At 35.8% G+C, this 15,467-nt stretch overlaps 1 protein-coding gene across 1 annotated transcript in view; it reads right to left on the bottom strand.

The window, feature by feature from the left end:
- Positions 1-15,467, bottom strand: part of LOC140444097 (tubulin beta-3 chain) — an 89,534-nt gene that overhangs the window by 13,443 nt on the left and 60,624 nt on the right. The window contains exon 2 of the mRNA XM_072535748.1: positions 13,354-13,462. Within this exon, the coding sequence (XP_072391849.1) occupies positions 13,354-13,462 (109 nt within the window). The remainder of the gene's footprint in view (positions 1-13,353; positions 13,463-15,467) is intronic.

Raw genomic sequence — 15,467 nt, 5'->3', positions numbered from 1 at the left:
CGTGACATTTAACGTTTACATGAATCACGTGACATTCGACGCAGGACGTGACATTTCACGTGAAATGTCACGTGAAATAACATGAATGATGTGATATTCGACGCAGAGACACGCAGAGCCATCTGTGATACGTAGACAGAGGTACGCAGAGACATGCAGAGGCACACAGAACCATCTGTAACACGTAGACAGAGGTATGCAGAGACCATCTAACCTAATACATTTACCATCTATTTAGATGGTAAATGATTACGAAGAGTCACCAAGAGAATGGTATCATTTAATCTTAAATGAGAGTGACTTTGCTCTTCTAGTATATGCTTCTAACGTAAAATGGTATTCTATTTGTCGATGTCATTTAGTAGCAGATTGTTGTACGTTGAGCCATTTGGACTTTACAAGCTTAGTACCGTTTTTTCAATATCTTTGCGTTTTATTTTTATCTTAACATATACGTTACCACCTCCCCGTTCCATCGATACCTTGCACGTTGTTGGGTGTTGAGCCGTTTGGACGTTTCAAGCTTAGTGCCGTTTTGGCATTGTCCTTGCGTTTGCTTGTCACAGACCCTATCGATCACTATTGGTTTTGTTGACCGATAATATCGGTCTTTTGGTCTTTCAGTGGTTCTATTACAAATATTTTTTGTGTTTTGTCAAAGCAGTCGATTCGGTTGATTTTTTTTTTGCCAATAAAAATAACATATTATTGGATCTATCGAACGACAGGCCTTATTGGCTATTTGGCATATTTAGGTAATTGTTATTTCCTAATTTCATTTGAAACTACAGATGATAAATTTAATTGTTTTTGTGTAGTACATTACTAGTTATTGTTTTCTTACAGTCTCGTGGTTAGATCGAAAACCGCAATTCCTGAAAGAATATTGTCATAATCATCATCATCATTTGGCTCTACAACTCTATGTGAGTCTTGGCCGCGTTTACTATTTCCCTCCATTGTTGTCGGTCCTGAGTAGCTATTTCCCATTGCTGTATTCCCATTTTGCGTTGATCACTGGCTACTCCATCTCTTTCTTGGGCGACCAACTGACCTTCTGCCATCGGGCCTTCCCAGAATGTGGCGTTCAGGAGTCTTTCGTCACTCGATCTTAGTACGTAGCCCGCCCATCTTATTCGGTTTGCTTTAATGTAGCGTACTATATTTTCATCTCCATAAACTGTCTAAAGTTCATCATTGTGTCTTCTTCTCTATTCTCCTGTTGTCTCTTCTCTGCAAGGCCCATAGATAGTCCGCAGTATCTTTCTTTCCAGTACCAGTAATTTTGTCGTTTCCCGCTGGTTCAGAGTCCATGTCTCGCTTCCATACGTTATTGTGGGACGAATTATTATTTTATACACTCTTATTTTTGCTTGTATTGAGACTATTTTTGATTTAGATTGAACGAATATTGTGTGATCCATTATTTGTTCATAATCCCAGCCTAGAAAATTCGCCAAAATAGTAAACATGTTTATGTGTTTTTTCAAGTTATCGGTTTTTTGTTATCAATACATGGGGTGGAAGCAATTGGTTGTACAGTTTTCAAATCAGTATGTAAGTGTTCAGTCATCAAAATTAAACGTCGTATCCTTCAGAAACTATATTGTTACACACCGCTAGTATTCTGTGATATTTAACGGTATAAACGGCGTGTGACACTACAGTGACAGAGTCTGTAGCATCTGCAACATACATCCACTGTTAGTGTGTCTACTGTTTCTGTGTTATTTTCTGAGAACACTGGGGTCGATGTGTTCTGTACATAGACAATATCCAAGCTTCTGCAGCCGTAGTGTGAGTGTTTTCGCAAATAGTGTTTACTCAGACAAGTACTGATTATCATATATAGTTGCTTATTTTTACATAAAACGCATGCTGTATTCTGTTTTTCGTTATATATATGCTTATTTCTTTTGCAGGTATTTATTTGTGACTGTATTTTAAATATTTTTATTATATTTCAGCATTTTTTTTTTTCGCTTTAGATTGTGCTTCTTTCCTTGCAGGTGTTTATTTTTGAAAATAATTTACATGTAGTTTTTATTATTTTTTAGCATATCACCCCTGTATATTTGTTTATTTCTTTGCAGTTCTTTATTCGCGACAGCAGTTTACATAAGTTTATTGTATTTGAGCATATTTCACAGATTTTCGTTCGGTTGTCTCATTTTTCCAAAGATTACGTCTAGCTCTACTCTACTATTTTGGCACTGTTTTTACCTTTACCCTTAGCAGTATTTTGGTAGATATTTCTGTGTTTTCACTGTATTTCGATGACTTATGCACTAATTTCTTTTGCCGTGGGACGGTGACAAGTAATTTTTGTTTATGTCAACACCTCTTGTCCTTTTTGACGTTTTTTATTGCTGCCATTACATGTTAAATGCTAGATTGCTTTTTCCATTTTTTTTACATTTTGTGTGTATGTTTTTTGATGTTTTTCATATATTTTTCACGGTATTTCGTTGACTTTATGCATTATTTCTTTTTACGGCTGCTAGAAATAATTATTTTTAATAATTTATTTTATTGTTATTGTGTTTAGGCGGCTTGCCCTTTGCTTTTTTTTTTGTTAGACGGTATTTTGCCGTGAGGTTGTAACCCTTCTTGTTTTACATATTAACACCTCTTCTGTTTTAAGATATGTTTGTTCATTATATATATATATATATTTTTTTCGTTTATTTCTTTGTAGGTTATTATTTTTTAACTGTAGTTTATATAGTTTTATTGTATTTTAACATATTTCACAGAAGTTCCTTCTTTTTGTCTCGTTTTTCAAAGATTACATCTATCGGATATATACTCAGGTATTTGTAAACATTTTTTGATGTTCTTTGCTATTTGTCGCTAATTGTCTGTCTTATGTCTCGTTTTAGCATAATTCAATATGTTTTATTGAATTAACTGCATTTTATTACCTTTCCGACGGGTAGGTGTTTATTACTGTTTTGTATGTTTCCTCTTATAATTTTGATATTTTTTAATGTATTTTCATTGCATGTCACCTGCTTTGATCATTATTTCCTATTAGTCGATTGGTGCTTATTACTTTTTGCGTGTCGCCTCTTATAAGTTTGATGTTTTTTCAAATGTATTTTTTACTGTATGTCGACTGCTTTGATCATTAGTTCCTATCCATCGATAAGTGTTTTATTACTTCATTGTATGTCGATTTTATTTGAACATTATTTGCTAGCCCTCAGTACGTGTTTATTACTTTTTTTTAAATTGTTGTACACACTAGTACCTCTTCTGTTATGTTTTATGTTATTTTTTTTTTTTGCTTCTTCTTTATTTGTAGGGTGTTTTTTTTTTTACTGTAGTTTACATAGTTTATTATATTTTACCATTGTTCACGCTATACTTTGTTCATTTTTCTTTGCGGGTATTTATTTTGATAGTATTTAACATAGTTTTGTTGTATTTGAGCATATTTCACAAATTTTTGTTTGGTTGTCTCTCGTTTTTTTTTTTTTCCAAAGATTACGCCTGTCTGGGTATGTACTCGCTACGTTTTTACAATTCTTTGTTGTTAATTTACAGGTTCATGTCTCGTTTGCATAATTGAGTATGTATCTTAACCGTATTTTCTTTGATGTGTACTGCTTGTGAATATTATTTTCTTGGCTGTATGTGTTTATTACTTTTTGCGTGTTGCCTTTCATGATTTTTGATGTTTTTTAAAGTATTTTTATTACGTGTTGTCGCTCATGATTTTCGATGTTTTTTAATGTTTGCATGTAGACTGCTTTGATTATTATTTTCTATATCCGATTAGTAGCAACAAAGATCCGATATAGTGCCGTTTTGATAATGTCTTTGTCTTTTGATTTTTGTGTTTACGTATTAAATATCGCTCCTCTTTCAGTTAACGTGTTACACGTAGTAATCTGACTAATAACAACAAAGATTTGCTGAAGTGTAGTTTTGGCAATGTTTATGCATTTGTGTTTTGTTTTAGCATGTTTGTGACCACCCCTTTTCTATCGATATTTGCATTTCTACCCCTTGCACGCTATTGTACGTTGAGCCGTTTAGACTTATAAGCTTAGTGTCCTTTTGACAATGTCTTTACGTTTGATTTTTACCTTAACATATTCATTACCACCTCCCCTTTCCATCGATACCTTCCACGTTGTCGTACGTTGAGTTGTTTAGACGTTTCAAGCTTATTGCCGTTTTGGCATTGTTTTTGCGTTTGCTTTTTATCTTAACATATTTAATAACACCTACCCTTTCCATCGATACCTTGCACATTGTCGTACGTTGAGTTGTTTAGACGTTTCAAGCTTAGTACCGTTGTCTTTGCGTTTGCTTTTTATCTTAACATATTCGTTCTCACCTTCCCTTTCCATCGATACCTTACACGTTGTCGTACGTTAAGTTGTTTAGACGTTTCAAGCTTAGTGTCCTTTGGGCAATGTCTTTACGCTTTATTTTTATCCATCAATACCTTGCACTTTGAACCGTTTGAACGTTTCAAGCTTAATGCAGTTTTGGCATTGTCTTTGCCTTTTTTTTTTATTTTAACACATTCATTACCACCTACCATTTCCATCGATATCTTGCACGTTGTCTTACGTTAAGTTGTTTAGACGTTTTAAGCTTAGTGTCCTTTTAGCAATGTCTTTTCGTTTGATTTTTATCTTAACAAAATCATTACCACCTCCCCTTTCCATCGATACCTTGCACGTTGTCGTATGTTGAGTTGTTTGGACGTTTCAGGCTTAGTGTCCTTTTAGCAATGTCTTTTGGTTTGATTTTTATCTTAACATAATCATTACCACCTCCCCTTTCCATCGATACCTTGCACGTTGTCGTACGTTGAGTTGTTTGGACGTTACAAACTTAGTGTCCTTTGGCAATGTCTTTACATTTGATTTGTATCTTAACATATTCGTTCTCACCGCCACTTTCCATCGATACCTTGCACGTTGTCGTACGTTAAGTTGTTTAGACGTTTCAAGCTTAGTGTCTTTTTGGCAGTGTCTTTGCGCTTTATTTTTATCTTAACATATTCGTTACAATCTCCCTTATCCATCAATACCTTGCACGTTGAGCCGTTTGGACGTTTCAAGCTTAATTGCACGTTGAGCCGTTTGGACGTTTCAAGCTTAATGCAGTTTTGGCATTTTCTTTTCGTTTTTTTTTTTTTTATTAACATAATCATTACCACCTACCCTTTTCATCGATATCTTGCACGTTGTCTTACGTTGAGTTGTTTAGACGTTTTAAGCTTAGTGTCCTTTTAGCAATGTCTTTTCGTTAGATGTTTATCTTAACATAATTATTACCAGCTCCCCTTTCCATAGATACCTTGCACGTTGTCGTACGTTGAGTTGTTTGGGCGTTACAAACTTAGTGTCCTTTGGCAATGTCTTTACGTTTGATTTTTATCTTAACATATTCGTTCTCACCGCCACTTTCCATCGATACCTTGCTCGTTGTCGTACGTTGAGTTTTTTAGACGTTTCAAGCTTAGTGCCGTGGATTTTTGTATAAATAACTGTATTAACAATTTTTGGAGAAAAGTTATTGCAGCAGGATCATTTAATTGGAATCTTTTTGAAGTGCCTTGTCCAAACGAAAATATCTTACAACAATTAAAAACTCTAATATCTAAACTTGTATCTGTATATAATTAAAAGTGTAAAAGATATGTTTTTAAGAAATATTATGTTAGAATTGTAAAGAATAAAAAGTTTTTTAGCGAAACTGCAATACATTTACGACTTAAAATGTTAAATAATAAGTAGCGAAAAATACACCTTTAAAGAATAGTTAGAAAGATCGTTTAGTCATCGGAAAAACCATATACATATAGCCAATCATATTTAAGGTTAGGATCAAGTACTGTTGGACGAGACCATTTAACTTGCAAACATATTTTACGAGTACAGTCTATGTAACTATTTCTTACCTTCTTCAGTCAGAAGATGTGTGTGTTTGGATTTTTGTATAAATAACCGTATTAACAATTTTTTGGAAATTAGTATAAATCAAGGTGCTGGTCTGTTTACATGCCTTATTGTTGCTCTCTGTGTCTGTGTATGCAGAGAATAGCACTCTGGAGTATGCTAGTTCTTTTCTTAAACGTTTCGGATACCTCTTCAGAAGTCTCTTACATTTATTCCTCTGGTTAGGATACACAATGCCTTATGAGACAATAAGTGAAACTATAAAACCTTGCGGTTGTATAGAAATATTCAAAATGAACGATTGGATCGATACTAGGACTGAGTACATATTATGTGAATCATGTAAAGAACAATTGACAAACCTGCGAATTGAAGATCAAAGGAGATTGGAAGCAGAACGAATACTTAGAGAACAACGACTTTTACACATAAAAACGCAAATTGAGGCATTAACGGACGACGTTCAAATTAAATTACATCACATAATTAAAAATACTGATCGACGAAATACCCTTATCCGATATTTGAATAGAGGTTACCTGAGTAAAACGCTACTTGAACTACTAGGTTTTGTGAAAAAGGGACGATTTTGGCTGGCATATCCCAATCGCTTACTAAAGATGGAGGAAGATTATAAAGAAGTGCTTTTTTGGTACTAATGTAATGTAAATAAACAATACTTGTACATGTCTATGTCTTTTTTTAATATAAAAGTTTCAGTGTTGTATATATAACTTGTATCTATATGTAACTCAATAATAAAAGATATTTTAATGAAAGATGTGTATATTTCTCCTACGCATTACTACTGAATATGTTCTACGTAGAATGTCACGTTTTATATGGCAAGTTTCTAGATAAATTTTATAAAGATATAATTTGTATTAGTACAAGAGAATTGGGAATTTGACGTTGGTTCGTTTTATGAGGTTTTTAGCCATAAATAATGATCGTATCGCACTTGGTCGGTAATTTTCGTAATATACATGAAAATACCTTTCTAATGGTATACTGCACGGAGCACTTGGTGCAAAATTGAGCGAGTTAGGGTTTGCTAGAGATCAAACTGCGATAAGAGATTTTTCTATGCCAATGGTTTTGTTTTAATGTTAATAACAATAAATAAGCATTTATAGTTCGACCAAGTTATTACAACGGCCGTTATGACACCTTACCATATATCTTTTGAACGGATAAGCGGAAATCGACGTATGACCCATCAAATTAAAGGATTTTGAATGATGAATTACATTGTGATGTTTGATTTAATAAAATTCTATGTATAAGATCTCTTTGACACCCTGTTACATTCTGCATCGAATGTCACGTCATTTCACGTTCTATGTCGAATGTCACGTCCTGCGTCGAATGACACGTCCTGCGTCGAATGTCACGAAATTTCACGTTCTGCGTCGAATGTCACGTTCTACGTCGGATGTCACGTTTTCTTAGGCACTGTACGGACAAGAAGAAGAAGAAGAATGTTCATACTGAACGTTGACATGGCTTCTGTGTGTCACCAACGCTTTCATTTGACACCTCATACGTCAAAATCAGGCCAATAGCAACGAAGAAATATGTTCTACGTAGAATGTCACGTCCTGCGTCGAATGTCACGTTCTACGTCGAATGTCACGTGACATTTCACGTTCTACGTCGAATGTCACGTCCTGCGTCGAATGTCACGTCCTGCGTCGAATGTCACGTCATTTCACGTTCTGCATCGAATGTCACGTCATGCGTCGAATGTCACGTGACATTTCACGTTCTACGTCGAATGTCACGTCCTGCGTCGAATGTCACGTGACATTTCACGTTCTACGTCGAATGTCACGTCCTGCGTCGAATGTCACGTTCTACGTCGAATGTCACGTTCTCTTAGGCACTGTATGGACAAGAAGAAGAAGAATGTTCATACTGATCGTTGACATGGCTTCTGTGTGTCACCTACGCTTTCATTTGACACCTCATACGTCAAAATCATGCCAATAGCATCAAAGATACATTCTAGCGCCCATTTGGCAATGCTGCCATCTTTGTTTTTTGTGTCCCCGTCTCCTCCCCGTTCCAACGAGCCCTCGTACGCCCCGATCGGACCAATAGAACCAAAGATATGACGTAATGACCTTTTGGCATGCTCCGATGCGCACGGCACATACCGCGTTCAACCCCATTTTTCATCCCCTTTCCAACGAGCCCTCGTACGTCATCCTACGTTAAGCCGTTTGGAACTTACGACCGGGGGTTGCGATTTTAGGGGATGCGAATTAGGGGATGAGCCCAGAAACAGGTAGTCTATCTACTACTCATTCTTCATCACTGATGCCACCGTCCCAAAGTAGACCTCCCAAGTCTTTTTCGTCATTCAATCCTATCCATTGCCAACGGTTGCCAGTTTTTTGCACTAATTTTTCTATTCTCCTGATCCATACTACCGTTCCATCGAAGTTTTGGTTTATCTCTATGTCTACGTCGCCCAGACTGTGACATAGAAATTCGTTTGGGACGGTTGTTTTGTAATCATATCAGTATTCTTATTTTTATGAGAGATATCTTATCTTGATACGTATTTATATTTGTTACATACCTTTTATAATTACATATCCCCACTGTGATCATCTGGATCTACACTGTTGAGCTATTGCTTGGATACCAAAGGTGCTACAAGCACCAGCCATCAACAAACTAAAGCATATTCAGCGGATGGCTTGCCTAAATATAACAGGTGCCATGAAAACAACACCAACTGCTGCAATGGAGCTGCTGATGGGTATCACCCCTCTAGACATATATGTCAACGGGTGGCGCTGGTGACAACGATGCGATTGCGCTCTGCAGAGCAGAGCAAACCTTGATGTAGATTAAGAACTCTTTCTGACACGGAGAGCTGGATGCGCTACCCCTACTACGACAGGCTGCGATTCAATTAAACCTAAGTTTGTTTTTGACAAACCCTACACAATCGAAACAGGACAGTATAGGACTCCAAAATGTAAGAAGACAATTGCCGCAATTGTCAAATGTCACTTCCACACTCAAACTATGAAAAGATGTGAAGAAGGACAAGGATGTAGACCTGCCAAGGTAACCCTAACTAACCTTGAAAAGTAAGCATCAAAGAAGTACTTAGGAATGACCAGGAAAAACTTACGCTTGTTTTTAACAACGCTACAATGATAGTTGGTTTTTTAACTGGTCATTGTCAACTAAGCAAACACCTCCAGACACTGGGGCTAGTAGACACACCTCTATGCAGGCAGTGTGAACAAGAAGACGAAACTGTAGAGCATGTCCGGAGTTATCGTCAATACGAGAGTACGCGTTCGGCGAGTCCTGGCCTACACCTGCCCACATTAGGGAGATGTCCCCTGGTGACTTGTCCACCTTCCTAGAAATGACAGGATGAACAATGAGCTAAGCAGCTCTATGGGAGGATGCACAATGGTCAATGGTGGCCTAAGTGCTGTGGGACTGGACTCGTCCTCCCTCCTCTACCGATACAGATACCTATACATATCGCTCTCACGATTCTTCGTTAGAAAAAGTAGACGAAAAATATTCATTTTATTTGTAGACGGTTGATGTTTCCGATCAGTATATTACGGCAGGGTAAAATATGGGCTTTGTATATTGTAATTTGTGTTTTTTGACTTTCTGTTTACTCAGACCAAACTAACACGTCAGCTTGAATTATCCTGTTCTTGGTTTCTTCTGTGATAAAGTTTTTATTGGTCAAAAAGGAGCTTAAGTATGAAAATTTATCTAAAATCTCAAAGCTAATATTTTGAATGGTGAAGTTATACCCAATATTTCTGGCTCCATTGTTGATGCCGTGACCTTCATTTTTCTTTATTTATTTGCAGCCCATAATATTTGCAGGACCAGTTAAAACATAATACACTATTGAATGTTATACCATATCATCTGCGTAGACCATAATTTAGTGAAATTTTGACTAAAACTAAATTATCTAATTTGTAATATCTGCCTAATCAATATTCCCATCAATTGAAATCGAATAATGTTGGAGTAACTTTTTACTTTTTATGACCATTGGATTCTTTTTATGGTACACCTTGTCGTATTGATTTTTAGGAACTTGTTAGCCATTATCACCGGTATACATTAGCGCCTAACTGTCTAGGGTACTGTTGTACATACATCGATTAAAATGTCCTTTCTCATGTTACATTTCGGACTTTCCTGTTCGACACGGTTACTGCACTATTTTTCATGGTAATTGCTACCTGCATGAGGGTGTTAGTAAAGTGAATAATGTTCCTGTTCAAACACAAAATCATTTTCCTTTATTCATATTTACAGTAGTGATTCAGCCAATAGATATAACCATTATAAACTAAAAAGTTCTTATTTAGGTACAGGATACCATCCATTATTCAGATTTAATCTTAGAAAGCAATCATCACATTTCGCTATTCATTACACAATTCAAACAGAACCAAATAATTGTTTGACTTGATCAAATTATTGAGGCAATACTGCCACTCTCTCATAGATGGCAGCACCAATTTTGACAGAGAGGCCTCAAAAGTTTTTTGGCCTATATTTTTATATGATTGTAGACTTTGTTAAATTTTCTTTTATTTAATAATATAATTTGTATAGATCAGTTTCTAATTATTACGATAATGAATCACGAAATGATAATAGCAGAAGCTGCACAAGAAAATGTCGGAAAAATTAAGAAGTACTGCATGTGGAGTGATATAATGAGGAATTTGAAAAAGCAGTTAGATATAAGAGACAAGCAACTACAAAGAAATACAGCAAATAATCAGATGCAGCAATGTACTACAATCAGAAGAGAATACAAGCGAATGGGACGAGCAAAAGAAAGTAAAAGAGACCTTGGGAAAACAAGTAGAGAAAATCCTGATAAATAACATTATAAGGAGATGAAAAAGATATTTTAGGAAAAGTATAAATACAGATAACGGGTGTGAACAAAGCGGGACAATGTACTACAATTCCATTGTTGAATCAATGGAAAAATGCAAGAAATTTAGATACCTTTATTGAAATAGAGTTTATGTGGTCACAGAAAGTAAGCTTTTTATTAAAAATTACACCCAAATCCCGAATAGAGGAAACATAATTCAGTGGCTGATTATTAATAGTATCAAAGAGAGTTTGTTCTGATTGCACCAATTTTGTAGTCTGTCTAAGTCAACTTGCAACAAGGCTTGATCTTTTAAGCTATCTATAATTTTCCAAAATTTAAAGTCATCTGCCAGCATCAGATATTTGCTATTTAGGAAGCAGGAAGTGATATCGCTAACGAAGATATTAAAAAGAAGTGGAGAAGTGTGGCCTCCTTGAGGAACTCCAGATGTTACTGAGATATTGTCAAACAGATGACAATCTATCTTGACTCGTTAACTCCTACCAGATGTAGAGTTTTTAAACCATTCAACACACCTGACATAAAAGCCTACATTAATTAATTTGCCCAAAAGTATTTGGTGATTTACACGATCAAATGCTTTGGAAAAATCTGTGTGTATTGCATCTACCTTTTTACGGTCATCCATTTGAGATAATATATCAAATTATTAGCAAACCAAGTTTGTTGCAGTGGATTTTTTGCTATGAAAAAACATGTTTTGATTTGAGATATTAAGCCTTTACATAACCAAGAAAGTTACTTTGCTATAAGACGAAGAGATTAGGGAGTTTAGATTTTATGTAAATGCCACGATAATTTTAAATATGGGAAAATCATAACTTTCTTTCCATGAAGAAGAAAACGTAGAGGTTTCCAGAGATCTATTAAACAAAACAATACTCACAATTACATACCCACTATGCAGAGACCGCATAGACCACATTCATACTGTGAGGGTAATAATGGAACAATCGGTTGAATGGAACACACCCCTATACATGGTTTTTGTTGATTTTGAACGTGCCTTTGATAGCTTGTCTCACGCTGCTGTATGGAAAATTTTAGAGCTAAGAAACATCCCGCAAAAAATAATTTCTATTAAAAAGTCACTATATACTGATGCGAAATGCAGCCTGACACACAATGGGATCAACAGTGACGAATTCGACGTACTTACTGGAGTTAGACAGGGATGCGTGCTTTCTCCGTTTCTTTTTAACATAGCTATAGACTATGTTCTCTCCAAACTAGACTCCGACACAAGAGGGATACAATGGACGTTAACCACACGCCTAAGCGATCTAGAATACGCGGATGATATCTGTCTATTAGGTCAAAGGTTCCAAGATCTGGCTTACCAATTGGAAACACTTTCCACTGAAGCCAATAAGCCAATAAAATAGGTTTGAAAATCAATATTAGTCAAACCAAGTCCATGAGAATAAATGCAAGGAACAACACGCTATTTACTATCGACAATATGCAGATTGAAAATGTGGAAAATTTTACGTATCTTGGAAGTGTCATAACAGAAAACGGAGGTACAGAAGACGATATTCGTATGAGGATACGAAAAGCCCAACAAGCTTTCAGCACGCTCAACCCTGTTTGGAGATCTGGCGAGTATACTACAAGGACAAAGATCCGAATATTCCTGAAATATAAATCTGGAAAGTGACAAACACCCTCACAGACAAACTGCAGGTCTTTGTTAACAAATGTCTACGAAGAATTGTTCGTATATTCTGGCCTAACACCATCAGAAACGATAAAGGCCTAACCCAACAAAAGAGGGTACAAAATGAAATTAAGTCCAGAAAGTGGGGTTGGATCGGTCACACACTCCGAAAAAATAGTTGCAGTATCGCAAAGACTGCCCTAGAGTGGAATCCCCAAGGGAAAAGAAAAAGAGGTCGCCCAGTACAAACTTGGAGAAGATCCATCATGGACGAGATAAGAGGCCAAGGAAAGTCTTGGAATGACGTGAAGGCCTTAGCGCAAAATAGAACCCGATGGCGCGTTTTCACTGAAGCTCTATGCTTCACTTAGGAGTTCAAGAACCTTATATATATATATATATATATATATATATATATATATATATACCCACTTATGTTATTGGCGTCCATACTAAACTATTTATACGAAATACAGATTTTTTTACACCAATTTTTTTCACGTATTTTTATCAATGAGCAGTTTGTTTCGCATTAAGAACAATTTTCTTAAAAAACTATACGTAATGGGGGCTAATTCTTTTTTTGTTAAAATTTATTATTTAATGTAGTAATCTAAAATTATACTTTTCTGATATCAATTAAACACCTCTCATAAAAGTTAAATGATACCGGTAAGCCGTTAAATTCATAATGAAGACTGAATTTTCCACCCGTCAATCATAATTCCACGAAAAGGTTTTACAAGTAGCCGTTCCTCTTTAAGGATAAGTATTCCGCCACGAATTATAATTGATGTCATGACTTTAGTGGTTCATCTATTATTCATAAGTTGCTGTAGACCTACCTGACGCTTCATTGTAGTAGACATTGATTCGTTCCAATTGCAAGTCGCTATCTCCTGTGTATATTCCGGTAGGATCGATTCCGTGCTCGGCAGAAATTACTTCCCAAAACTGAAAAAAATATATGAAAATTATTAGGTTGTACGTGAGGTGGTTTCTAAGTAACATGCACATTTTATATACCACAAAAAGGTGCAGATCACTTTAGCTATAAATATTGCACTTTTTTTGAATAATTCTTTTAACCCTTTGAAGCCCGATTTTTATCAAATTAAAAAAATAGGATTTGTGTGAAATTTATTTATTTTAAAAGAAAAAGACAGTTAAGATTTGATTTCACGTACAATGCGTCTGTGTATCCGCTTATACGTATTTCACCCTAATAGGGATCATCAGAGACGGCTACTCACAGTCGCTCTGTGAGAGTAGTCACTGCAGTAACAAACTGCAACCACTTGATATGGCTGTTTATCAGCCATTTAAGGCACATTACAATGCTGCTGTTGATTAATGGCTTTTATACTACCCAGGCACACTATTATCAATTTACCAGGTTGCACAGTGTGTTGGAGTTGCTCATGAAAAGGCGCTTACACTAATATCAAATCTGGTTTTAAAGAATGTGGAATTTTTCCATATGATAGTGACATTTTCACAGAAGATGACTTCCTTATGAGCTACGTAAGTGACAGAGATCTTAACAACAACCCACTCAGAATTATTCATGAAGAAGAAGGAGAACCATCTAAGTCCACAGATCCTATTGTTAGCTGCACACATTTTTCCGGCGCTATTCAAGAGGAAGCTGATTAACCGTAAATCAACACTCAATCTATTCCAAGCCCTATAAGCTGCCAATCAACTCGAAAATTTGTCAGTCCCCACATTTTGAAAGGTTTTCCAAAGGCAGGCGAAAGAAAAGGTGCGAGGAAGGCCTGTTACAAGGTTTCAAGCAGTATCGTCACTGACACCCCTGAAAAGGCTAAAATAGAGGAGAGACTCGAAAAACGCAGTTTTTATAAAAATCGTGGGACAAAGAGACATGTCAAAGCTCTGTTCTCGAAGTGCAAAAAAAGGCAGTCCGACATAGAACACTACGTTTCAAGTGAGAGCAGCGAGGAATTTGAAATTTCTGCTTCCAGAAATAGTGAGGAGGAGTTTTCAGACACTGACAATGACCAGCAAGAAAAAGTTCATCCTTCAAAATTTAAGCCCCTTGATGAAGACCCAAATGTTGAAGATTTTGTCATTGTTAAGTTTGAGAGTAAAGACTTGAGAAATGTTTATTACACAGGCAAAGTAATCTCAACAAAGGACACAAATGGTGATGTAGAAGTAAGTTTTTTAAGGAAAAGTTTAAAAAATTCAGACTATTTTTGTTTTCCTATCATCTCAGATATCTCAATGGTGATATTTGATTTTGATATTTTGATTTTGCCAAAGCCTTCACCTTTGGGTAACACAGTCAGGCTTCGTTCATTCCACAAATTCTCTGTCAACTTAGATTTAATCACAGTAAAGTAGAATATTTTTTTTAGAAAGCTTACTTCTACGTTATCTTCACCGTTGTATTTTCTGTTAGATAAGTATCTATGTAGATAACAACTGTGTTTTTTGTAAATGTATAATAAATTGCTTATAAAACGCTGTGTTTGTGTTTTTGTTACCATGTTTCAGTGTGGCCCATAAGGTGTCTGGTTGTGGCCCATGCTTGGGCCACAATGAGACACTTGCAATGATTTTTAAAAAGCTTTATGAAACTGATTGAAATCAATCACAGATAATAAATTTCAATGTAAAACGTACAGAAAACGTCAACGTTTCTAGAATACTATATTTGAAAGGAATCTGTCCACTAACAAAAAATAAAATTTGAATTTTGTCTCATTTTAGTATATTCTTAAAACAAATTCAGTCAAAATAAACAATCCTGATCCTAAAGTATATCCTGCAGGATGTGGTATTCTCAAGATACCAGCAGGAACATGGCGTAACAAAATGAAATGAGAAATTAAAACCAGGTACTAGCACTTCTTTCTTCCTATTCTTCTTATTGTTTTACATGGAACGTTGCAAAACAATTTTTGTCGTGTTTGAGACAAAGTCCGACATTGCA

This window comes from Diabrotica undecimpunctata, chromosome 6 (assembly GCF_040954645.1).
Source record: "Diabrotica undecimpunctata isolate CICGRU chromosome 6, icDiaUnde3, whole genome shotgun sequence".
Taxonomy (NCBI): Eukaryota; Metazoa; Arthropoda; class Insecta; order Coleoptera; family Chrysomelidae; genus Diabrotica; species Diabrotica undecimpunctata.
The sequence above is the reverse complement of the archived record's forward strand: the minus strand, read 5'-3'. Positions and strand labels throughout refer to the sequence as shown.